At 42.4% G+C, this 26,009-nt stretch overlaps 1 protein-coding gene across 11 annotated transcripts in view; it reads right to left on the bottom strand.

Moving 5' to 3' along the window:
• TNRC6C (trinucleotide repeat containing adaptor 6C) overlaps positions 1–24,927 on the bottom strand; it is a 149,145-nt gene extending 124,218 nt beyond the window's left edge. For 5 of the 11 annotated variants that reach the window (XM_055243486.2, XM_063617202.1, XM_055243488.2 and 2 more), the window contains exon 1: positions 24,879–24,902. Coding sequence is in view for 1 of the 11 variants with exons in the window: in XM_055243487.2 (XP_055099462.1) it covers positions 23,105–23,134 (30 nt within the window). In the remaining 10 variants the exon portion in view is untranslated. Of the gene's footprint in view, positions 1–23,104; positions 23,275–23,476; positions 24,062–24,878 lie in introns of those variants that run through there. The other 6 variants (XM_055243485.2, XM_055243492.2, XM_055243491.2 and 3 more) reach the window with 4 other exon arrangements.
• Between the last annotated feature and the right edge of the window lie 1,082 nt (positions 24,928–26,009).

Raw genomic sequence — 26,009 nt, 5'->3', positions numbered from 1 at the left:
GCTGTGTCCCCATATGGCAGAGAGTAGAGAGAAAGAAGCAAGACCTCTGTGTCTCTATTCCCATTTGTGAGGGTTCCACCTTCATGAACTAAATACCTCCCAAAGGCCCCACTTCCTAACACCATCACACTGGAGGTTAGAATTTCAACATACAAATCTTTGGGGAACACATACACTCAGTCCACAACACCTAGGGGTTGTCAAATCTGTAGCAGCTACTCAATTCTGGTGGTGCAGCATGAATCCAGCCATAGACAGTATGTAAACTTAACAGGCATGGTGGTGTTCCACCAATAAAACATTATTTACTAAAATAGTTGGCAGGCCAGATTTGACCCACAGGTTTAAGTTTGCTGTCTTTGAACATTATGATGTGATTCTCTCACCAAATGTGATTGAGAAGGACTACCCTAGATACTACTATCTCTGGCTCATTAAAATCTAATATAAATTACAAAGACCTGAGGACATTTAAACTATATTTATCTTTGTAATATTGTGAAATATATATTTGGTCTTCGATCCTGCTTCCTGGCATATAATTCCTAAAATCCTTCCAAACTCCAAAGTAATGTCTTTTTGTATGCTAATGAGTTGGCTGATAGCTGGCAGCCTCTTGGTAGCTTCAGGATGGGGGCTGGTCTCCATAAACACCAAGGCAGCATTAGAAGGTTAGGACTTTCAGCCCTACCCTCCAATCTCCAGGGAGGGTAGAGGGGCTGAAGGTTAAGTTGATCACCAGTGGCCAATGGCTTAATCAATGATGCATTCATAATGAAGTTCTCATAAAAACCCAAAAGGGGCTAGGAGCAGTGGCTCCCAAAGTGTAATCCCAGCACTTTGGGAGGCCAAGGTGGGACTAGTTTGGCCAACACAGTAGCACCCCACCTCTACAGAATTTTTTTTTAAAAATTAGCCTAGCATGATGGTACGTGCCTTGAGTCCCAGCTACTCAGGAGGCTGAGGTGGGAGGATGGCTTGAGTCCAGGAGGTTGGGGCTGCAGTGAGCCATAACTGCACCACTGCACTCCAGCCTGGGCAATAGATTGAGACTCTGCCTCCAAAACCAAAAAAAACAAAAAACAAAACAAAACAAAACAAACCCAAAAGGATTGGGATTGGGTTTGGAGAGCTTCCAAATGCCCAAGCAAATGGAGATGCCAGGAGGGCAGTGCACCAGAGAGGGCATGGAAGCACCCACTCCCCATACCTTGTTCTAGGCATTTCTTCATCTGTTTCCTTCCTAATATCCTTTGTAATAACCTGGTAAACGTAATTATTTCCCTGAGTTCTGTGAGCCACTCTAGCAAATTAACTGAACCCAAAGAGGAGTGGTGGGAATCCCAACTTCAAGCTAGTGGGTCAGAAGTTCTGGAGGCCCAGACTTGCAACTGGTGTCTCAAGGAGGGACAGTCTTGGAGATTGAGTCTTCAACCTGTGAGATCTGAGTTATCTCCAGGTAGATAATGTTAAAATGGAATTGGAGGGTACCCACCTGATATCCACAGAACTCCTTGCTTGTTTGATGTGTGAGAAGAAACCCTCACACATTTGCTCACAGAAGTCTTCTGTGATGAGAGAGACCCAGCTGGTGTCCACTGCAGAACTGACTGCTTGCTTGGCACGTGGGGAGAAATCTACACATTTAGTCAAAGAAGTCCTCTATGATGATCACTGTTGTAGAAAGAGCCGAGGAAAAATAACCTGTGTTTTTCCCCCATCAGCACTCTCTTCCAGCTTTCTGTGCCGCTGTTGCCATTTATTATTTTTACTTTTAAAATTTTTAAGTTCCAGGTACATGTGCAGGATGTGCAGGTTTGTTACATAGGTAAACGTGTGCCATGGTGGTTTGCTGCACCTATCAATATTTTTACTGTTTTACACAGTTCACATTACTTTAGATGTATTCGTCTATCTATCCTTTCCAGTGCTCTTTACTCCTTCCTGCATCTCCATGCTTCCAGCTGGGATAATTTTCCTTTCACCTGAAGAACTTTCTTTATAGTACCTCTAGTGTAGATCTGCTGGTGATGAACTCTAATTTTTGTCTGTCTGAAGATGTCTATATTCTCACTTCATTTTTGAAAGATATTTTTGCTTCATACAGATTTCTAGGTTGGCAGTTATTTTCTTACAACACTTTGAAGATACCGTTCCACTGTATTTTGATTTCCATTTCTTCGCAAAGTAGACTGTCAGTCTTTATTGTCGCTCCTTTGAAGGTAAGGTATCTTTTTCCTCCTTTGGCTGATTTTAAGATTTTCTTTGTTTTGGCAATTTTTCCTCTCTTTTCCCTTTATTTTTGTTTTTTGGTATTGATTCTGCTTAGAGCTACAGTGATTCTCAAATATGCAAGTTTGTATTAAGTTTTGGAAGATTCTCAAGTCATTATGTCTTTTACTATTGCTTCTGATCTATTCTTTCACCTCTCCTTCCGAGATTCCAATTGTAAGTATTTTAGACTTTTAACAGTGTCCCATTTGTCTCTTACATATTTTTCTTTTTCTTTTCATTTTCCATCCTTTTGTCTCTCTGTGCTTTGGTATGGATATTGTCTTCTGATCTATCTTCTAGTTTACTAATTTTTTCTTCAGCTAAGAATACTATTAAACCCTCCTGTTTAATTCCTAATTTGAGTTACTGCACTTTTAAAAGTTCTTTTTAACTTTTAATTGATGCATAACAGATATACACATTTTCAGGATTTATGTGATAATTTAGTACATTCATATGATTTGTAAGGATCAAATCAGTGTAATTGGGATATCCGTCACCTTAAATGTCTTCATGTTAAAAAATTCAAATTCTTCTCTTCTAGCTATTTTAAAATATACAAAAGATTATTGTAAACTATTGTCACCCTATATTGCACTTTTCAATTCCAGAATTTCCATTTAACTTTTTTAATAGTGTCCAGTTCTTTCTGAAATCCTCCATTTGTCACTTAATTTACTAAACATATTTATCAACGTTACCTTAAGGTCCATGTCTGACAACCCTAATATCTAGATCTCCTGTGCGTAACCTTATCTATCGCCTGTCTTTTTATATGCCTAGTTTTTGACTGAATGTTAATCTTGCATGCACAAAATTGTGGAGATAAGCTGAGGCTGTGAATGTTACCTTCCTCTAGAGAGGATTTAGTTTTACTTCTGACAAGCATTTAAGAGCAAGGGTGAATCACTTTAATCTATTTCAGCCAATTCAAAACTAAGTTTTTGTGTTTTGTGAGGGCTGGATTTCAGGAAAATTTTTAGGTTCACCATACACCTATGGTAAAAAGTTGGGGTTTTTAGGGGGTAAGAGGGGTGGTTCCAACCAAAAGCCTGGGATGTTTACCAGGGTCTGTCATCCCTGAACTCCCATTTTTGTGACCCCAGCCTCCGACATCTATTGAAAACTCTACTTAGCTGCTCAACCTCAGCTTTTTGTTCAGGTTTTCAGTCCTAGCACTGAAGCTGGCAAATGCTTCTGAGGGGTCATGTGGCACCAAATGTTTATTCTGCCTCTTTAAACCTCCCTTCTCTCTGGGATCTTGGCCTCAAAGTCTTCAATGTCCTAGTAGCTTCTAATACCTTCAAATAGTTGCTTTTTATTATTTACCTAAGCATTTTAGTTTCTGGCAGCAGGGTTGGTCTGACACTGGCTAGTCTGTCCTAGCCAGAAGCAGACGTCCAAAATAATACTGAGTTTTACTATATGACCTTCCAGGTAGCAAGTGAGATAATCTTACGAATTTACTTCCTTGATCTACCACTGTGGAGGAATATTAGTAGAGTTCTTTGCATTCTAAAGATAAGCCTTACTTTTACTATTCTATTGTTTTAATATGCTGTTGCATTTGTCTCAAATTCTCTTTAGAAAGAGGTTTTAGGCCGGGCGCGGTGGCTCAGGCCTGTAATCCCAGCACTTTGGGAGGCTGAGGCAGGTGGATCACGAGGTCAGGAGATCGAGACCATCCTGGCTAACACGGTGAAACCCCATCTCTACTAAAAAAATACAAAAAATTAGCCGGGCGTGGTGGCGGGCGCCTGTAGTCCCAGCTACTCGGGAGGCTGAGGCAGAAGAATGGTCTGAACCCGGGAGGCAGAGCTTGCAGTGAGCCGAGATCGCACCACTGCACTCCAGCCTGGGCGACAGAGCAAGACTCTGTCTCAAAAAAAAAAAAAAAAAAGAGGCTTTAAAGAAAAAATACAGATACTGATGAATTACTTTCTGGTAAATTATTTTAAGAGTCTCACATACACTTAATGTGACAAAAAATCTAAAGTTAGATATTTGCCTATCATTTTTTGTGTCTTTGGTATGTTAGCTTCATGAAATAAACTGGAAAGCTGTCCCTCTTTTTTAAGTTCTTAGGCAATTTACATAGTAAATATTAAAAGCATGAAAGGTTGAAAAGGAGAAACTTTTTGGAGATAATTCTTTTATAATTAAAATTTCTTTCTTGTTTTATTTAGGTTTTCTGAAATCTTTTTTTTTTTTTTTTTTTGAGATGGAGTCTTGCTCTGTCCCCCAGGCTGGAGTGCAGTTGCGCGATCTTGGCTCACTGCAAGCTCCGCCTCCCGGGTTCACGCCATTCTCCTACCTCAGCCTCCCAAGTAGCTGGGACTACAGGCGCCCGCCAACACACCCGGCTAATTTTTTGTATTTTTTTTTTAGTAGAGATGGGGTTTCACCGTGTTAGCCAGGATGGTCTCGATCTCCTGACCTCGTGATCCTCCCGCCTCGGCCTCCCAAAGTGCTGGGATTATAGGCGTGAGCCACCGCGCCCGGCCTAGGTTTTCTGAATTCTCAAAGGGATCTGGGACTACTTAAAAGATCCTATCCTAGCACATAGCTAGGGCTTAATAAATGCTGGTTTCTTTCTGAACTAAAAAGTTGTCTTTTTGTTTTGCAACATAACATAAAAAATATCTATCACTTCAGAGACGAGGAATTCCTTTTCATAACCCAAAGCTTTAAAACTACTGAGATTAGGGGTCTAGCAAAGATACTAGTGGAAGTGAAAATGATACATTAATGCTCTTCATATTTTCCCCATCACTCCTATCTCATCAAACTTTGAAAAGAAAATTGATACCAGCAGAAGTCAATATAGAAATCTACTACATATGAAGATTTATTCAATTAATCAAGCTATATTTACTAAATGCATATGTATAAATCAATATACATAGCTAAGTTTTATGAAAAGATAAACTAAACATGAATCCTGCCTTCAAGGAGTTTATAATCTAGTAGGAGAAAGAAAATGTATATATAGTAATCATTATAAAGGTTAGAAAGTCTAAGTACCATAAAATAGATACCATCTGGAAACATTTATCATATAATGATTAATACAATTTGTACACAAGTAGCAACATGTTAAGCATTCTATTTTTTTCCTCTTTAACGTACATGTAAAATGAAGGGGAAACCAAGTTTTTTTGTTTTGTTTCGTTTTGTTTTTTTCTGAGATGGAGTCTTGCTCTTGTCGCCTGACCTGGAGTGCAATGGTGCAATCTTGGCTCACTGCAACCTCCACCACCTGGATTCAAGCAATTCTCTTGCCTCAGCCTCCCGAGTAGCTGGGATTATTAGCACCTGCCACCACGCCCAGCTAATTTTTGTATTTTTAGTAAAGATGGGGTTTCACCATATTGGTTAGGCTGATCTTGAACTCCTGACCTCAGGTGATCCACCTGCCTTGGCGTCCCAAAGTGCTGGGATTACAGGCATGAGCCACCGTATCCGGTCCCAAGTTTTATATATGAAGTGACTTAGTGACTATATATTGCTTAGGTATCTGATCTTACCAAATAAAGTTTTACCTGAATAGCTGACTTCAGCGATGAAGAATCCAACATCACATTAAGATAATACCACAGGAGACAAATTTATAAGCATTTCTGGAACCCTAACTGGGGCTACTGTGTGTGAAATACAGTAAACTGAACTGACAATCTGATCATCACAAGAACAAATCCTAATAGTCTTCACAAAAAATATGAATTCAATCTCTATTCCACATCTTTTGCTCAATTTTATATGCTAGCATTTGTAGATGTTTTCAGGGCAAAACAACCTCCCTCACCCACCTTATAAAACATACCAAAGTGATTACTATAGTCATGTCTATGATAGGGTTAAATTGGACTCACTTCTTTGAAATTACAGAAACATACACACAAATATGAAATTACGAGCAAATGTGTGATAGTGAGAAACAGACTATGCAGGGCTGAATATAAGGAAGATAACACGAGCCTACAATGTGAGAAACTTACATACTATCTCATTTAATTCTTACAATAATCCTGTAATAGTATATATTATTATTCATTTCTTCTAGCTGAGCAAACAAAGACTCAGAGAAAGTAAAAACTAAACTCAAAGTCACCTAGCTAATAAGTGGCATTCCTAGAAATCTAGCCCAGAGTTCACAACTCACTCTTAAGATCATGATCAGTTGAGAAAGTTTTATAACACCACGGAATGAGAAAAATAAAGACAAACTACATTTTTCATTATGATGCACTTATTCAATTTATAGAATTCTCCTATAAGATGGTATCCTTTCCGCTTCTTTGCATGAGAATGTCCTTTATTTTATAAAGTAATGATAAAAGTATATCGTGGTGGTTTTTATTCAAGTCTTATGTGGCAAGAGTAAAAGATGGCAACCGTAAATTGGTTTCCATTTTTGTTGTTGAAACTTTACTCTTAAGTGATGTCCAAAAGTCTCATAATCACAATGCTATTTCATATTTTCAAAAGACCCGATTTTACCCAAAAAAGAAAAAGGTTTGATTAAATAATATTTAAGAAATGATTACCTTCCTACAAGAATGACAAATATTTTTAAAACTGCTATGTGTAGCTGCCTTTATAGGCAAAATTATAAGGGAGGTCCCCCCATTCCCTCCACCACCATCTTTCCACTGGTTGCCCAGTTTTAACAATTTGGCTTCTTTCTCCCTCCAGCACACTGCATCTGCCCTCCCACCAGCACATTTCAACATTCAGCCTCAGTGGATATGCTCATTATCTTGACTGCGGCTGTAGTTTCACAGATATATAGGTATACCAACATTTATTGAATGTTATACTTTAAATATGTGCAGTTTAATGTATATCTGAAAAAAACCTTAATACAGATGCTAAAAAAAACCTCCCAAGGTAATAATGTATTTGATTCTTTTGATGTACATTATTATTTTCACCACCTGAAGGTATTTACACCTGTTTTCACGGCCACCAGCAAAAGATGCATGGAAGAATTTTTTTTTCGCATATATGAGACTTAAAGAAATTTCTTTTCTCATCCTCCTCAGTATCATATTTAAGTTTTCTCAACTGAATGTTTCTTTTTTAAACTGGTTTATTTAATTTCTTTCTTTGATTACTAGAAAGATACATTTTAAAGATGTTTGTTTACAAATTTGTTTTGCAAATTGTTTTTTCCCTTGCTCATTTACCTATGGCAAAAGGTATGGAATTAGTTTTCTGCAAAACCTGGGTTTGAACCCAGGACTACCTGATCTTGGGCAAGTCACACTGCCTCTTTAGGTCTCTGTTTTCTCCTCGGTAAACTCTACAGAACTGTGAATTTTGAACAGACTCAATGAGTTAAGATTTGTTCTTGGAAACATAGCAGAGAAACAAGACATAATACCTGTTAATATCACTGTTGTTGCTAATCTGTTACCACCCTGACTACACATAACATTGAATAATAATGGTAATATAAACCCCAAACGAAATGAACCAAAAACATACACAAGCAGGGTGCAGTGGCACGTGCCTGCAGTCCCAGCTACTCTTGAGGTTAAGGTGGGAGGATCTCTCAAGCCCAGGAGTTCAAGGGCAGCCTGGGCAACACAGCAAGACTCCATCTCTCCCTCTTACTTTTATTTGGGGGGGGGAGGTAATGAAAGAAGGGACATGACTGCTGATTTTGAGCAACTGAGGCAGGTACCATAAACAACTTTATGCCAACAAAAGACGATTTAGATGAAAGTACAAATTCCTAGGAATAGACAAATTAACAAAATCAATGCAGGAAAAATGGAAAATTTGAATGGACATATAGCAAGAAATCTCATGTGTTTATCAGCTATTTGTATATCTCTTTTGGTGATGTGTGTATTGAAATTCCTCGCCCATTTTAAAATTGGGTACTTTGTCTTATTAAGTTATGAGAGCTCTTCATATACTCTGAGTACAAGTCCCTTACAAGCTTTATGATATGCAAATATTTTCCTTCAGCCTGTTTTATCTTTTCATGTTCTCTGTTTTACCTCCATTCTCTCTTTCTCTCTCTCTCTCTCTCTCTCTCTCTCTCTCTCCCCTCCCCCTCCCTCCCTCTCTCCCCTCCCCCTCCCTCCCTCCCTCCCTCTCTCCAGGTCTTTTTGCATTTCTGCATAAATTTTAGAATTGGCCTGTCAATTTACAAAACAAAACAACAACAACAAAAGCCTTCTGGGGTTTTGATAGAGATGTATCAAATCTACAGATCAATCTAGGTCGAGTGCCAGATTAACAATATTGTGTTTTCCCATCCCTCAACACGGAATGCCTCTCCAATTATTTGGATCCTCTTTAATTTCTCTCAGCAATGTTTTTGCAGTTTCGGTGTAAACATCTTCACTTCTTTTGTAAATTTATTCCCCAGGATTTAGCTGCTTTTGATGTTATAGTGAATGAGTTTTCTTAATTTCATTTTCAAATTGTTTACTGCTAGCATCAAGAAACATAAACGATTTTCAAACACTGGTCTTGTAAGCTGTGACCTTACTAAACTTATTTACTAGTTCAAGTAACCTTTCTTGGATTGGTAAGGATTTTCTATACACAGGATTATGTCATCTGTGGATAAGGACAGTTTCACTTCTTCCTTTCTAATCCAGGTGCCTTTTATTACTTTCCCTCACCTGACTACATAGGCTAGAAGCTCTAGATCAATGCTGAATAGAATTGAACTGATACTCTTTTTTTCCCAGTTTTGGAGAGAAAGCATTCAGTCATTCACTCTTCCATATAATATTATTGTGTTTTGTATGGTTTTTCACACACGCGCTTTTTATCAAGTTGAAGCAGCTCTCTTTTATACCTAATTTGCTTAAAGTTTTTCTCATGAAAGAATGTTAAATTTTGTCAAATGCTTTTTCTGCACTTACTGAGATGATCATGTGGTTTTGTTCTTCATCTATTAATATGGTGTACTGGCCAGGCGTAGTGGCTCACGCCTGTAATCCCAGCACTTTAGGAGTCCAGGCGGGCAGATCACCTGAAGTCAGGAGTTCAAGACCAGCCTGGCCAACATAGTGAAACCCCATCTCTACTAAAAATATAAAAAATTAGCTGGGTGTGATGGCGGGTGCCTGTAATCCCAGCTGCTTGGGAGGCTGAGGCAGGAGAATCGCTTGAACCTGGGAGGCGGAGGTTGTGGTGAGCCGAGATCGTGCCACTGCACTCCAGCCTGAGAGACAGTGCGAGACTCCGTCTCAAAAAATAAATAAATAATTTATGATGTTATTATTTATGATGTTATTGGCTCTGGCATTGTGGTAACACTGCCCTCACTGGATCAGCTGATAAATGTACCTTCCTCTTTTAATTTCTGGAAATGTTTGTGAAGGCTTGGTATTAGTTCTACGTTTGACAGAATTCACCAGTGAAGACAAAATAACCTGGATTTTCTTTGTGAGAAGATTTTAAATTACTAATCCAATTTCTTGCTATATGTCCATTCAAATTTTCCATTTTTCCTGCATCAATTTTTGTTAATTTGTCTGTTCCTAGGAATTTGTACTTTCACTTAAATCATCTTTTGTTGGCATAAAGTTGTTTATGGTACCTACCTCAATTGCTGTAAAATCAGCCGTCATGTCCCCTCTTTCATTCTTTTTTTTTTTTTTTTTTGAGACGGAGTCTTGCTCTGTCTTCCAGGCTGGAGTGCAGTGGCGCCGTCTGGGCTCACTGCAACCTCCGCCTCCCAAGTTCAAGTGATTCTCCTGCCTCAGCCTCCAGAGTAGCTGGGATTACAGGTACCTGCCATCATGCCCAGCTAATTTTTGTATTTTTGTAGAGATGGGGTTTCACCATGTTGGCCAGGCTGGTCTTGAACTCCTGACTTCAGGTGATCCTCCCACCTCGGCCTCCCAAAGTGATAGATTTCAGGAGTGAGCCACCGTGCCTGGCCCTCTCTTTCATTCTTGATTTTAGTAACTTGTGCCTCCTCTAGTTTTCTCTTGGTCAGTCTAGCTATGGGTTTGTCAATTTTGTTGATCTTTGCAATTATTCAGCTTCGGTTTTACTGATCTTCTCTATTGTTTTTATGTTTCTATTTCCTTGATTTCCACTCTAATCTCTACTTTTTTTTTGTTTGTTTGCCATCAGTTTAGTTTGTTCTCTCTAGATTCAGAAGGTAGAAGCTTAAGTGACTGATCTGTGATCTTTCTCCTTTTCTAATACATATTTAATACATTCAAAGCTATACATTTTTCTCCTAGTACAGTTTAGTTGCATCACTTATGACATGTTCTGTTTTTTTTTTTTTTTTTTTTTTTTTTTGAGACGGAGTCTCACTCTGTCGCCCAGGCTGGAGTGCAGTGGCGCAATCTCGGCTCACTGCAAGCTCTGCCTCCCGGGTTGACGCCATTCTCCTGCCTCAGCCTCTCCGAGTAGCTGGGACTACAGGCGCCCGCCACCACGCCCAGCTAATTTTTTGTATTTTTAGTAGAGACGGCATTTCACCGTGGTCTCGATCTCCTGACCTCGTGATCCGCCCGCCTCGGCCTCCCAAAGTGCTGGGATTACAAGCCTGAGCCACCGCTCCTGGCCTGGTTTTTTTTTTTTTTAACTCATTTAAAAATATCTTCTAATTTTACCTTGTGAGCTCTTCTTTAACCTATGGGTTATTCAGAAATCTCTTACTTAATTTCTGATAGACCATACATGGAGTGAAAGAGGGAAGTCAATGGGGACGCCAAAGTTTTTAAATGGAGCAACTGGAAGGATGGCAGTGCTTTTCAGTGAGTGGGAAGGAATGCAAGCAGAGCAGATTTTAATCTCTGGAAATGTTTGTGAAGGCTTGATATTAGTTCTATGTTTGACAGAATTCACCAGTGAAGACAAAATAACATCCTGAGGTTACTTTGGGGCAAGAACAGGGGTGCAGTTCTGGATGTGTTCAGTGGAAATGCCCATTAAAAAGCCATCGAGATGTGGGACAGGCAATTGGATATGCAAATATTGAGTCTGGGGAGCAGTCTAGGCTGGTGTCTTCAGTGTATATGTGGTATTTAATGTCACAGGACTGAATGAGATGACCAAAGGAGTGAATAGAGAAGAGAAAGTTTATCATGAGAGAAGTCAGAGAAGGGTTCATAAAGGAGACTGGTTTGATGTTAGCTATCTTAGGAAATTTAGAATTTGATCTGGCAAAGACAGAAACCAATTCAAGCACTTTATCACTCAAAGTGTGAAATAAATGTTATTACAAGACACCTGTAACTAATGATGTGTTAATGATACCACTAACAGATTAATTTAGAGAACAAATTCCAGAGACTTGGGTCTCAGGTAGACATTTTACAATATGGATATGTGAGGCTTATTTCATACACCTTTACTAAAATTATAACATCTTTAAATTGCCCATGTTACTAAAACAAGAATTTTATACACCCCACCTACATTTTTCTTTTCTTTTTTTTTTTTTTTTTGGAGACAAGGTCTCACTATCACCCATGCCGAAGTATAGTGGCAGGATCGTAGCTCACTGTAACCTTGAACTCCACAGCTCAAGTGATCCTCCCACCTCAGCCTCCTGAGTAGCTAGGACTACAGGTATGTGCCACCATGCTCAGCTAATTTTTTCATGTTTTAAAAGACAAGGGTCTTGCTGTGTTGCCCAGGCTGGGCCAACTACCTGCTTTTATCTATACCAGGGGCGTCCAATCTTTTGACTTCCCTGAGCCACACTGGACGAAGAAGAATTGTCTTGGGCCACACATAAAATACACTAACATTAATAACTGATGAGCTTAAACACACACATACACACACACACAAACACACACACACACAAATCTCATAGTATTTTAAGAAAGTTTACGAATTTGTTTTGGGCCGCATTCAAAGCTATCCCAGGCTGCAGGTTGGGCAAGCGTGGTCTATACCCATATGACTCTATACCAATCTCAGTCATTTAACATATATCCTCCTGAAAATTGTGATATCAAAGTAAAGCAGCAGCCAGGTGAGGTCGCTCACACTTGCAATCCCAGCAACATAGGAAGACCCTGTCTTTACAAAAACAATTTTAAAAATTAGCCAGGCATGATAGTGCATGCCTGTGGTCCCAGCTACTTAGGAAGCTGAAGTGGGAGGACTGCTTGAGCCTGAGAGGTTGAGGCTGCAATGAGCTGTGACTGTACCACTGCACTCCAGCCTGGGCAACAGAGCAAGAACCTGTCTCAAAAAGAACCAAGAAACAAAACAAAATGTAAAGAAGTAAAATTGTTATCCTTCCAACTAGAAAGCCAAATAACGAAATATGCTTATCCCAAACCAGGTGTCTGAATCTGCTTACAAGTCTTTAAGGATTTACAATACTCCATTCCTTCAAACTTTTTGTGTTGAAAAACCAGAAGAAAGATATAATGCAGAAGAAAAATGGGTCAAGTGAGGGAAATTGCTTTCCAACTGAGATTTGAGACTGAATAGGAAGTAGCTGAATTAAATGGAAGAAAGACAGTTATCATCCATTCATATGCTGCTATTACATGAGTTATCAAAGGCAGCTTACTTCTAGCTTACCCCGTTAACTAAGCATTCTAGTTTCAAGGTGACACATTTTTTTCAGAACTGTCTTCTCACCTTTTATAATTTAGATAAAAACTAGAGTCCCTTTAAGTGGGCTTAATTTTTTCAGTAATGTTAATTTTCAAATAGTGCTCCAAGGAAAATTTGCTGCTATGGCAGGAAAAATAAAGGAATCCGTGAGATCTCTGCTTGTCTCCTAGGCACACTCCTGCCTAAACTGCATTCTAGATGCCAGAGTTAGAAATCAGGGAGAAAAGAACATCAGGCTTTTCAAATATAAATAACAATTCTTATAAACACATAAACGTTAGTTTTCTCTTAATAGGTCAGATGCCACAGATCAAATTTGAGGTCCCAAAGATCTCTCAGATTTTTAAAGGTAATGGAAATTGCCAGGCGTGGTGGCTCACGCCTGTAATCCCAGCACTTTGGGTGGCTGAGGCGGGTGGATCACCTGAGATCAGGAGTTCGAGACCACCCTGGCCAACATGGTGAAACCCTGTCTCTACTAAAAATACAAAAATTAGCCAGGCATGGTGGCAGGCACCTGTAATCCCAGATACTTGGGAGGCTGAGGCAGGAGAATCACTTGAACCCAGGAGGCAGAGGTTGCAGTGAGCCGAGATTGCGCCACTGCACTCCAGCCTGGTGACAGCGAGACTCTGCCTCCAAAAAAAAAATTTATTAAAGATAATGGAAATTGTACTACCTCAGTCAGTCTGAATGAGGTAGTACAATAGAGCAGCGAGGGGCACAGCCACTGGAATTAGGTGACCTGGCTTCTTCAGAGTGCCTCAGTGTTCTCCTCTTATTAAGGAGAATAAATGAAATAACATATTAAGCGCTCTGTACTTGGCACATGATAAGCACTCAATAAACTGCTAGTATGAAGTTTGGAATCCTTTCACCAGCTGTGGACTGGTATCTCAACGCTAACAGGCTTAGCATCACAACAATACACAGAATGAAAGAATGCTGTGTTCACCTTATTGCCTCAAACCAGGTCTCTCTCTACTCCCAACTCTGAAGTGCAGTTTCAGGAGGGCAAGTGGAAAAACAGCAGGGAAAGGTTGTGGGAAAGACAAATAAAAAGTAAGAGAAACTAAGGAGAACTTTTGTGAGTGTTCCTAAAGGCTGAATTTTGAAACTCCTGTTCACTAATTTAAGATTTAGTTGGAAAATCACAAGTTAAAGAGAATAAACCATTTTCTGAAGACTTAAGATCTACCTAATCAAAATTCTGCCATCCAAGGCTAAATAGGCATGTGTATAAGCTATTTAAATAACTACACCTCAGGCCGGGCACGGTGGCTCATGCCTGTAATTCCAGCACTTTGAGAGGCCGAGGTGGGCGGATCACCTGAGGTCAGGAGATAAGAGACCATCCTGGCCAACATGGTGAAACCCTGTCTCCACTAAAAATACAAAAATTAGCCAGATGTGGTGGCGTGCGCCTGTAGTCCCAGTTACTTGGGAGGCTGAGGCAGAAGAATCACTTGAACCCGGGAGGCGGAGGTTGCAGACAGTTGAGATCACGCTACTGCACTCTAGTCTGGGCGACAGAACAAGACTACGTCTCAAACAACAACAACCCACTACATCTCAGCCAGGCACGGTGGCTCACACCTGTAATCCCAGTGCTTTGGGCGGCCGAGGTGGGCGAATCACGAGGTCAGGAGTTTGAGACCAGCCTGGCCAACATGGTGAAACCCCATCTCTGCTAAAAATACAAAAAATTAGCCGGGCGTGGTGGCAAGCACCTGTAATCCTGGCTACTCGGGAGGCTGAGGCAGGAGAATTGCTTGAACCTGGGAGGCAGAGGTTGCAGTGAGCTGAGACCGTGCCACTGCACTCCAGCCTCGGCAACAGAGCAAGGCTCCATCTCAAAAAAAAAAATAATAATAATAACTACATCTCAAATTTTTATAAAGTAACCTTTAAAGAAGTACTGAAATTATGAGTAAACATAAATTGATTTCAAGAAAAAGAATGCTGACAATCTCTTTTTAAAAATCCTCTTATTTCCAGAGAGTTTTCCCTAAAGGAGGGCAGGATATAAGTCTATCCAGAATAATGCTAACCAGACATTCTGGCTTGGCTAGAATAATCTCATTAGTCATAGCACTCATTTTTCCAATGGGCTAGTATCTAAAGACCATCATCCAATCTGTGAAAGACAAGCCAGGAATTATTTTGTAATTGATCTATCATACCTACAATTTTAATGTCCATAAGAAACGTCACACATTGTTTTTTCATGATTTGGTCAGTGGCACTTACTGGCAGTGCCCAGAGGCCTCAGGAAAAGGAACTGGCCACTCCTTCAGGTACCCTACAGAAAACAGTAGTGCAGGGAGCCCCTATGATGACTGTTCCTCACCTGTCAGCTTCCCAACTCCCCTCAAATCTGCAGATACAGCCCCACGTACCAGGCTTACTAGTTTAAAACACAGTTGATCATTATCCTAAAAGATTAAAAACCGAAGAAAAGTGTTCAATTACCAATCTTCTCTCTCCCCCCCATGACTTGTGGAAGCAGTATCTCTGAAGAAACAGATGACTCAAAAATTGTTATCTAATTATCTTCAAAATACTATAGACGATGTAGGGATTACAAAGATGAACATGTTATTACCCCTGCTAATAACTAACTCAAATCTAAAGAAATTATCATAATAATGAATTTTTTTTGCAAAGCATTAATCTGCAAGGAACTGTGCTGAAATTTAAAGTCTAAAGTTGATAGAAAAGAATAAATAACAATGCTCAATTAAATGCAATACTACATATACACAAAAGCCCAACAGTGGCTAAGATCCTCATTCACCACCTGACTGGTAAAATAAAAAATATTTTTATCTGTTTTAAAGTTTCCCCACTCGACAGGATGTAAAAAAGAATCTATTATTCCTTAAGTTTAAGGAATCTCTTAAGTTTACCTAAAATTTAAAAATTCTAGCAACTTCAACACAATTACTAATGCTGCTATTCTATTTATGTAATAATTTGATCTTATGTTTCCTTGAAACATTAAAGATTTTTGTTTTTTCTTCTTTCCTGTCAACATTCCATATGCATAAAATTTACTATATACCTAGGACTGTTACATAAGATCTAGGTCAAAAATTTTTTTATGGGTATGGCACTAAGAAAATCTGATTTCATTGAGAGTATTCACCATAATTAACAGCAGAACCCTATTATTACATGGCTCATTACATACTTGGATTTATGCTGTGAGTCAAATCTCTACTGCAGAACACAATCTCATACAATAAACTCGCCTAAAACTACTATCTTGTGTGTCGTCTTTCCCCATCAGCATCTAAAAAGAATGTACTATGTGTATTTAACCAAATATCTTAATATTAGCCTCTTTATTAATTTAAAGCCTCTGTGGCACATTCTAGGAAGAGCAGTAAGTACCATATGCCTCTTAGAACTCATTCTTTCCAACAACCCACGTCAATCATTTCATATTATTTTATCCTGCTGATTCTTTGTAACACCTTTTCAGTTTGACCCTACCAGTATGTAGGCATCACCTTGCACAGACAGCTACAACAGCCAGTTTTAACACCATATCTCTGCTCAAGGAAGATTCTAATCCAACACCTGATTCACGTCATGCCCACCAACAGCCACCAACAGTTCCTAAGAAGCTAACAACTAGAGGTTCTACCTGATAGAGCCCCTTCTAAACCTTACTGCCAACACAGAACCTCCATTTACAGCTAGGCCTCTGCACTCATCTAGTCAATAACTATATCCCGTCCCTATTATGTCTCAGCCATTATGTTACGCGCTTTACAAAATATTCCCAAACATGGCTTGCCCATTCCTCTCCTTGTAGAATATCCCTTTCATCCAACCAAGCTCTGCCAGCCTTTCAGAACTCATTTCAAGTGAAGTCTTGTCTAACCACTCCAGCCCACAGGCCCTCTCTGGGGATGACCAGGCACTCCTTCTTTCCGAATTTGTTAAAGTCAGTCCCACTGAACTAAAAAGTGGTATGAAGGGAAAACAATGTTCAATGGCCACATAAGTTTGGGAAATACTAGGCCAATAAAGGTAAACATATTTCTTTCACTGCTGGACTTCTCAGAGCATCCAAAATTTTGACATGCATCCTTAAGAGAGGAGATACAGTATGCAGCTATATAATAATATATTACTTTAGGTTTTTGTCAACTTTTTAATATGTGTACGTGGCTTTCTTCACATGTATTGCTTTCTCTCTTTTTTTAACAACTTGTTTAGTGCCCATTTCTCTCACTATACTAGTAAGAGAGCTCCAGGAGGGCAGGAAGAAGTTGATGTCCTTCCCCTATGGCCGCTGCACAGAGAAGGCATAAAGGTTTTGTGGAAGGAATGATGTAACCAGGCTCAGGCTTCACAAGGCAGCACAGCGGAATGATAAAGAGCTCAGGCTCTGGCTTCCAAGGACCTAGACACATTTATTAAGGCTCTGATTTTGGGCAAATTATTCAACTTCCATCCGCTTCAGCTTCCACGTATAAAGTGAATATAATCACAGTTCCTAACTTATAAGCTGCTGAAGAGGAATGAATGAGATCATACACACAAAGTTCTCAGAAGGCAGTCAGTTAACACTGGCAGCTGGACAGTAGGACACAGAGCAGAGGAAGAGACTAATTAAGAAGCTATTAAAATAATCCAAGCTTTTTCTGTATGTGAGGGCTTTGAGGTGTACTGAGTTTAAATTCTGGCTTCATCTCCTATAAGCTATAGGATCTTGTGGAAATTACTCCCTTTGCTCATCTGTAAAATGGGAATGTTAAAAGCAACCACTTCACAGGAGTGTTGTGAAGATTAAATAAGATAAACTCACGTCCTTGGCACATAATCACATTGTAAATGCTCAGATTAGTTTCAAATGGAGATCTGGTTACCTAAGGATGCTTCCTAACCTCATCCACTCCTACTTCACAATTCCCAATTGTCCTCAGTGACTCAAATGTACTTGTTCCCACAAATCCATCACCTTCTTCCCTTACTGTGCCTCCCTACCAAAAAAGACCTTAAGACATCAGCCATAGCCTCCTGAAGAACAAAGCCTGTTAAATTCCCTCCCTACACTCTGGGCCCCTCACTCTGCACTTCATATTTCACATGGAGTATGAGAAAAAATACTTGTGCATCTCCCTCCTCCCCCCACTGTAATTTCTGAACAACCATTGTCCACATCATCTCAACAACAGTTGGAAAGGTGACACCTGTGCCTGCGTTGCCATTTCCCAGTTTCAGATCTTAGTTTAATTCCCAGTTGCTATTTTAACTTAGATTTTCCCTGCTTCCTAAAAGAGTAATTAAAAAGAAATGATCTTTGGGAATAAAAAAGTAAACAATATCTTTGCCAGGCTCAAACCAAGCACTTGATTTAAGCCGTGAGATCTTATTCTTAATAAGCTAGAAGGCACACATAAAATGAATCAAACAAAGCACATATTCCCAATAACCACCTGGGTACCAACTTGCATCTGGTATTAGCCACGTCAAAAGACAGTCTGCACATTAGTAGAGGACTCAACCACAGACAAGAGTTATCCAACTGCTGAGAATAATTTGACTTGACATTGTGATACTATAGGTTTGCAGTTCAATCCTTCAGAGAAGGATGTTATAAAGATACAATAGAGTATTAATTTCTAAAATGGTCTGAAGAAGAAAAACAGAGAGGGTCTTCAGAGTAAACCATTTGGATTTATACAAATAGATGCCAGTCACACTCTTCTTCATTTTTGTGCAAAAAAATTAAAAATTTGTTATGCCAAAAAGGTTCATGAGAAAGTGGAAACTGGGCCACGTTAGACCAATCCATCCCACAAAATATCTGGAAGATTCCAGATGACTCTTTGGGCCATGTGCACTGTGTGTGGCCCAGTGATCATATGGGTCTTAGGGCAGTGGTTCTCCAACAGAAAAGAAGTATTGCAACAAAGAGGCAAATAAAGAGGAAGATGGTGGGACAGACAACTCTCATTTCCTAGACACCCCTTATTTCCTAGAGCAAACATTTAAATCCACTGGCTTACAAGAGGCATATATTTAAGAAGCTATATTATTGCTCATCCTTAATCACTACTATATTTTAGAAAACCAAAGTCCCAATGCATAGCTGGAACTCAGAGAGACACAGAGAATATTAAGAGTTCAAAGTAACAGTGAGCGTTGCTTTCCCAAGACCATTCCTTCTGTTGTGGTTTGCAGCCACAGAGGGCTCAGGAGAGTGCGAACAACTATCTGTGCTACAGCAGTGAGATGTTTTATGGCTGGATGCCCAGATTGTCTAGCTCTGCACACAGCTCTATAGTCTTTTGAGGGCTACAGAGGAGGAATGCATTCTTAACAAACAGCTTTCCATTCCTGCAATAGCTTCTTCATTCTCTGAAAACATCTAAGGCTAAGAATTCATTTTTAGTAAAACTCCAAAAATGGAACAAACGATATGGATTGTCAGCATGTTTTAAACATGTAAAACCTTGTTATATATATCCCAGGTGGAGATTTTTAAAAATTACATAATTTACTTTTCATTAAATAAGTTAACATTTCAAACGCACGATCTGTACAATAGGAAACTGTACCATTATTTTAATCGGATTATTCAAACAAGTTCACTGGCTAAGATTACACATTTCTCAGTTTCAATTTCAGATATACGCTTTCTGCACAAGGTTACATAGTTATTTCTGACAAGTAACCTTTATATTTTTAAGTAATTACATTCCCAAAAAGTTATGTATAAGCTGAAAATTTATAAATGGACTCCATTGCATTAAAGTCTATTTAAAGAAAGCTTATTGTATATCATTTTGTAAAGAATGCTCTCCTCGTGACCACACAATTTTTTAAAAACTCATTTGTATAAATTTGGATAGCCGCAGACTGAGTAAAAGCAAGAAAACCTGTACAATCTACCCCCCACAAAATAGGAGCCACTTCTCACCTGACATTTTGCTGTCCCTACTCAAATCTATGACATCTTCAAACAAAATATTAAGATGTTAAGTATCTAAAGTAACTAAAATCCAGTCACCTTCACTGTGACCAGTTGTCATGCAAGAGAGACCAACGACTGTGTCACCAACACTTCAAAATATTTCCTTACTTCTCACCTAAAATATTTGAAGACCCTCTGAGATACAGCTGGAGAAAAGGTAAAAACCCATTTGTCTTAAAATTTTGAGAAAGAAGCCAAAACAATTTCAACGAAAGATAACAAAAACAAAACAAATATAAAGTTACCTGGTTCTTCCCGGCTTATATAGACCCTTTCACGCTCAGTCTCTTCAGGACTCCGCCTCCTGCTCCCTCAACCTATCCTTCTCCCAGCTCCAAGGACGTCTATAAATCTGTCCCTGTCTCCTTCTCTCCGTTTCTTGTGCCTTCTCCACCAGCTTCAGTTGCTCTTGGTAATCTTTGCTTGCTCTATCCCCAAATCTTAATTGTCCCATATGTTTTACTTTGGTATATGGGACAGCCTAGAGTTCATAGCCAAACGATTTTCTTTCTCATAAAATCTCAAGTATCACCTTTGCACAATAAACCCTGACTGAAAGATAAACAGTCATCCAAAGCATAAGCATGCAATCGAATGCTCCAATTCCTACTGGAGAAGGCCAAAAAGACCCCCAAATAGTCTTTTAAATGTTTTTCAATCTTAAAAGGTTGTTGGTGAACTTCTACGATGCCAAAGATATTCTATATACTCAAATCAAACAATAAACTAACTTTCATCAGTAGTCTTTTTTAAAAAATGTCAAGTTAGCATCACTTTCCTGGGTCAAGCAAGACTAAGTTACAATCAAGACCTCATCCCCTTCACTTGGGGTTGGAGAGGTAATGTAAATACCTCATTCCCAGACAGTACTGCAAGAACTGTGTCTTCCATTTCTTTCCAAACTGAAAGCTCCCTTCACCAAGGAGAAAGGCTGTCCTACTCCAGCCCTGACCCTCCTCTGGCTTGGTTTTGGAAGTAAGCCAGATGACAGCATTTGGAAAAGCACAAATGTATCTCAGGAAAGCCAGCTGTTTTAACAAAAAGGTGGCAGTGGCGGTAGCGGTGATGAAAAATACTGTATTTAGTTTCATATATCCTCTGTATGACTTAGTTATTTTTTAATCACTGAATGTCAAATGAAACAGTTCATTCCACTCCACCCTCACAATCAGCATTCTAAAGGCAACTATTTACTCCAAAGTTCCTAAGCCAACTAAATATAAATGTAAACCTGTTACGAAATAATATGTTAGTGTTAAGACATATGCTACTTGAAACCCACCCCCGCCCCCCGCAATAAACACGAAATAAGCACGAAAATCTAAAATCAACACTTACATATACTCCAGGTTACTACCAGAATGTTTAAATGGTAGAATCCAAAATGAAATTGTTAAGATTAAACCTTATGACAGTCTCAGTATCAACTGTATTTAATTTCGTACCTTAAAAGTAAAACCAGCCGAGCGCGGTGGCTCACGCCTGTAATCCCAGCACTTTGGGAGGCCGAGACAGGCAGATCACCTGAGGTCAGGAGTTCGAGACCAGCCTGGCCAACATGGCATAACCCCGTCTCTACTAAAAATACAAAAATTAGCCAGGCGTGGTGGCGGGCGCCTGTAATCCTTGCTACTCGGGAGGCTGAGGCAGGAGAATCGCTTGAACCCGGGAGGCAGAGGTTGCAGTGAGCCGAGATCGTATTGCACTCCAGCCTGGGCAACAAGAACGAAACTGTCTCAAAAAAAAGTAAAACCTAGGTAAGGTCAGCAGGTCTTTGTTTTGGACAAGAAGCACAGAAGAGTTACAAACAAGCTTTTAAAATCAGATCCTTATAATAAAAACGAATGTGTCTGTGTGTTTACTGTTACCATTTTCTGAGCTATCAATTTCTCACGGCCTGACTATGCCTATGGTTAGGTCATGAGAAATCTGTACGAAAAACAGCTTCCAAGAATGTCTATTCTTATGAAAATAAATATTAAAAACTTTCTGTAGAAAAAAACCTTTCAGTATAGGTAAATAAAGTTACAACTGTTCACATCATTACTTTGTTCTATTAATACACACAAAATTAATTCCGACAATATAACTGAACTAGTCATTTTAAAAACCCTGTTTTGCATTATTTTCCCCAACAAAGCATCCTAGGGGTGCTACAGTGAAAAATGTTCAAAGACCATTGCCACCTCTGTTGTTCTGGAACAATGTAAATTTCTTCAAGGTGCCCTCTACTAACCAAGTTCATCTGGCCTGGGGCTAAGTTTTATCATTTATTCTTTCACACAGTACTGAAGGAAATCTGGAATCTATGAATATGATTGCCAACACCCCCTACACATTTCAAACCAGCTACCACTGTCCTCTGAAATCACTCAAGCCAGGTTTCCAGGGTCTCAACTCATTCGCATAGTTATTCAATTCTAACTGTAGGAAATCACTTGCATAAAGTAAGCCTTACGCAGGCTCAAATTACATTTGAGGGACGTACGAGGCTCTCACAGCGATCACCATAAATTGGCTACCCTGTACTGGCCGAAGTACGTCAACGTGAACACCAGACACTCGAGAAAAACCGGACCTCGGCTACACAATGGATTAACCCAGTCAGAAGGCTCCAACTTGCGACTCCTTAAAGACGCTGAAGTTGGACATCTACAGAGCACCATTTTGAGTTTAGAATCCGCAGTTCACGACTAGAAATAACCGGGCGGACCACTCAAATGGAGGTTTCATTTGGCGGAGGCAAAGGTTTGAGACAACTCCACTAATTACGTGCAGAATCACCAATACCGTCAAATGCCTTCGAATGCAATAGGTGCAGCCACGATCTAGCGGCTCTCCTCCCCTACCTCCCAGCACACATCCAAGCAGCAAGCCTTCGTTTTTGCTAAGATCCCCAAAGCTCCGTGTAACATGCATGCCAGTTATTTCTTCCCCAGTTTAACAGGCAGGGAACCCCCACATCCACATCTGCACATTTTCATAGCTACGAATCAATTAATTAAATCTCGTCCTCAAGGTAAAGGTGCAAAGGAGGCACCGCTTAAAGCAGAGGTGGCAACGAGGCGCTCGGGTTACGTTATCTGATAACACGACAGATGTTGTACGGCTCGTTTTCCTCATACGCATTACTCCGCAGTCCGCAGCACCGTTAGAAAATCCACCTGATTTCAGACCCGCAGAGCGCCCAGGGGTCCTTCTCCGCCCACCCGCAGCACGCCCCGGGTTTTTCTCTTCCCCCAAACAACGGCACCGGGCTCCTACCCCAAAACACGGCGGGTTCGCGCCTGCCATCACCAACGCAAAATCTGCGGGGGGCTGCCCGGAGAGGACCGAATTTCACCGCTGCATGAGTTTTAAAAGGGAGGGGGCACATCCATCTTCAGACCTCCATTCCACTCCCGTTTGATTGTGATGCACACGGGGCGTCTGCACAGCCCTGTCTCACACTCGCACACACGCGCCCCGGCCGCTTCCCGCCGCTCCCCTCAAACCCGGCCGGCCCGGGGCCCGGCGCCGCACGCGGGTCGCTCGGGGCCAGCGCCCGCCCCGGCTCGGCTCGCCCGAACAAAGGGCCCGCGAACCTCCCGGCAAAGTTGCGGCGGCGGCGAGGAGCGGGCGGACGGCCGCGCTCACCTGGGCTCCGTCCCCGGCGGCGGCTGCGGCTCCGCGGGGCTCCGGTGGCGCGGGCCTGGCGGCGACGGCGACACGAACAACCGCCCAGGGGCCTCGGGAGTGCGCGGGCGGCGGGGGCCCGCTCAGCGCCGGCGCCGCGGACTCGGGTCCCGGCGCGGGCGGCTGCGGCGGCGGCGCGGGCGAGTGGGCGGTGGCGCGTCCCGGCAGGTCCAGGTCCGGCCCTGGCAACGCCGCGACGCGTCCTCCTCCTCACGCCCGGCGGGACGCGGCTCCGGCGCGGCCCGGGTCCTAGGCGGCGGCGGCGGTGGTGGCAGCTGCGGACGGCTGGGCGCGGGGCCGCTCCGCTCCCTCCGCCTGCGGCTCGGGCGGGCCCGCGGCGACTGCGACGGTGACGGTGGCGGGAGCGCGGCGGGCGCTGGGACTGCCCTGTTGGGGCGGCCCGGGCGGCGCTCAAGGCTGCGCGGCGGCGGGGCCGGCGGCGGCGGCGGCTGCGGCTCCCGGGGCCGTCGCGCTGAGGTGCGGAGCTGCCACCGCGGCCATCTTGTTGCTCTAACTGACAAGAACCCCCCTCCCCCCACTTCAGCCAGACGGGGCGCTCGCGCCCCCTTCCCCGCCCCGCGTTGGCCTCCAACAGGAAGTCGTCCCGGCCCCTGGCACGTGACTCCCACCGTATCTGCATACCGGAGGGCGAACTGCCCAATCGGCACTCTGCACCTGAGCTCCTCCCCCGCGCGACCCTCCCCGGCCCATTGGCTCCTCGGCCAGGCCACGCCTCCTCCTTTCCCCTTAATACCCGCCCGCGCTGTGGTTCCCTACACCGCGCGGGGAGCGCGCCGAGTCTGGGTGGTGCACGCGGTGCGCGCTCCGACTGGTCAGGACGCGCGCCGGTCCTGGGAGCTTGCGCTGCTTGAGGGGATTACGTGGAGTCTTGCGTGGTGCCCTTTACCGCCGCCGCCGCCGCCTGCCCTCCGGTCCCTGGGTGCTGTGGCTCCGCGTTAGGGTGCTGGCGGGAGAGGTGCCGACCCGGGTCTGCGCGTCCGATGGGTTCTCCGGGCCAGCGCCCCACGGCGCCCGGGCTTTATGCTGTAATTGCGTCCGGCGGCGCCCGGCGCCCGCACCGGCGCGCGTCCCGCCCGTGCCTTGCACACGCCCTGCACCGCCCCACCTTGCACACACACGCACACGAGTCCTTGGGGCCCTGGAGCATCGTGCTCGCCCGGCGCCTCCCGGCCCGCCCTTGCGCGCAGTCGCTCCCCAGGGAGCGCCCAGCTGCGAGCAAAACAAGCCTCGCTGCGAAACAGTCCCCCGGGGAGACAGCCCTTTCCCCGGAGCGCAGACACCACACCTCCACCGCGCAAGCCTTCGGTCCAGGCCGAACCCGGGCGCTCCGGCTACTACGCACCCCACGATTCCTCCCCGGTGCTCCGTACGCCGCCGTAATCCTCCATTCCACGGCTCCTCGATATCCATTATTCATTAGTGGTAGGTAAGGTCAGGCGCAATGTGCAATTGGAAAAGTCCCTTTTTAACTTTCGGTTCAAGCCAGGGGAAGATTTTGAAACCAAGAATTTTCTTCCATTTTCATGCAAGGTCGTAGAAGCAGGCTAGCTTTTCCCCCATCGTTCAGTGGAGGATCAGCAGTGCTACTTGGAAGTTGGTATTGGAAGAGGCCATTCCCTGTCTACGTGTCCCCGTCTTGAAGAGGAGATAATAACACACTAGTACTTTCGCAATGCAATTTTGTTACCGCAAGTGTCATGCTTTGAAACGTCTGTGGATGAAAGAGGCAAATTCCCCGCTCTCGTTTCCCTTCAGGGTCCCATGAGCTCCTTTCTTCTTACTGCCATATTTTAAGCCCTCCGGTAGTCAGATTCACAACCACCCTCTAAAGGGTCGTCAAATGTCTGTTGTATTGTGTTGTGTATTTCACCTCCCGAGAACCCACATCCCTTAGAAGGATCTGAAGGCAGAGGGAGCTGACAAGGCTTCTGCCTTGTCTATTCATTTTATTTACATTCATTTAATTCTCGACTGCAGAGAACCTACATCTTTTGTATTTCTCAAAGGTAGAGGTATTATCACATGCTCCAGAAGGGAGTGCAAAACGACATCTTCAAAATAGGCAGCGCTCACGAAGTAGACTGCTGCTACATAAATGAGGAATCCAGCTATCTGGGTGGATCAGGGTGGACCAATCATTGTGATAAGCAGGGCTTCACTTTTTGGAAAATTGAACCAAAATACATTATTTATCATTGTCTTTGACGTTGGATTTGTGGCTCTCACCTCTGAGTTCCTCTCTGGTTCCCTTTCTTATCCCCCTCCCTCAGTTTTATCAGGCAAAAATCGTCCTCTTCTCCAATGATATTAGATTCTGAGCACCGAGAAAAGGCAGAACTATAGAGACTATATGTTCTGAACCTCAAACTGGACTCATAGTTTGGCATGTGGGCCTGTGACAGTAGAGATAATGTTTGAAACTAAAGTTGACCCAGAAACATTGAGGCATATGGTGGCCATGAATGTTAAGACT

Source organism: Symphalangus syndactylus, chromosome 14 (assembly GCF_028878055.3).
Source record: "Symphalangus syndactylus isolate Jambi chromosome 14, NHGRI_mSymSyn1-v2.1_pri, whole genome shotgun sequence".
NCBI lineage: Eukaryota > Metazoa > Chordata > Mammalia > Primates > Hylobatidae > Symphalangus > Symphalangus syndactylus.
The sequence above is the reverse complement of the archived record's forward strand: the minus strand, read 5'-3'. Positions and strand labels throughout refer to the sequence as shown.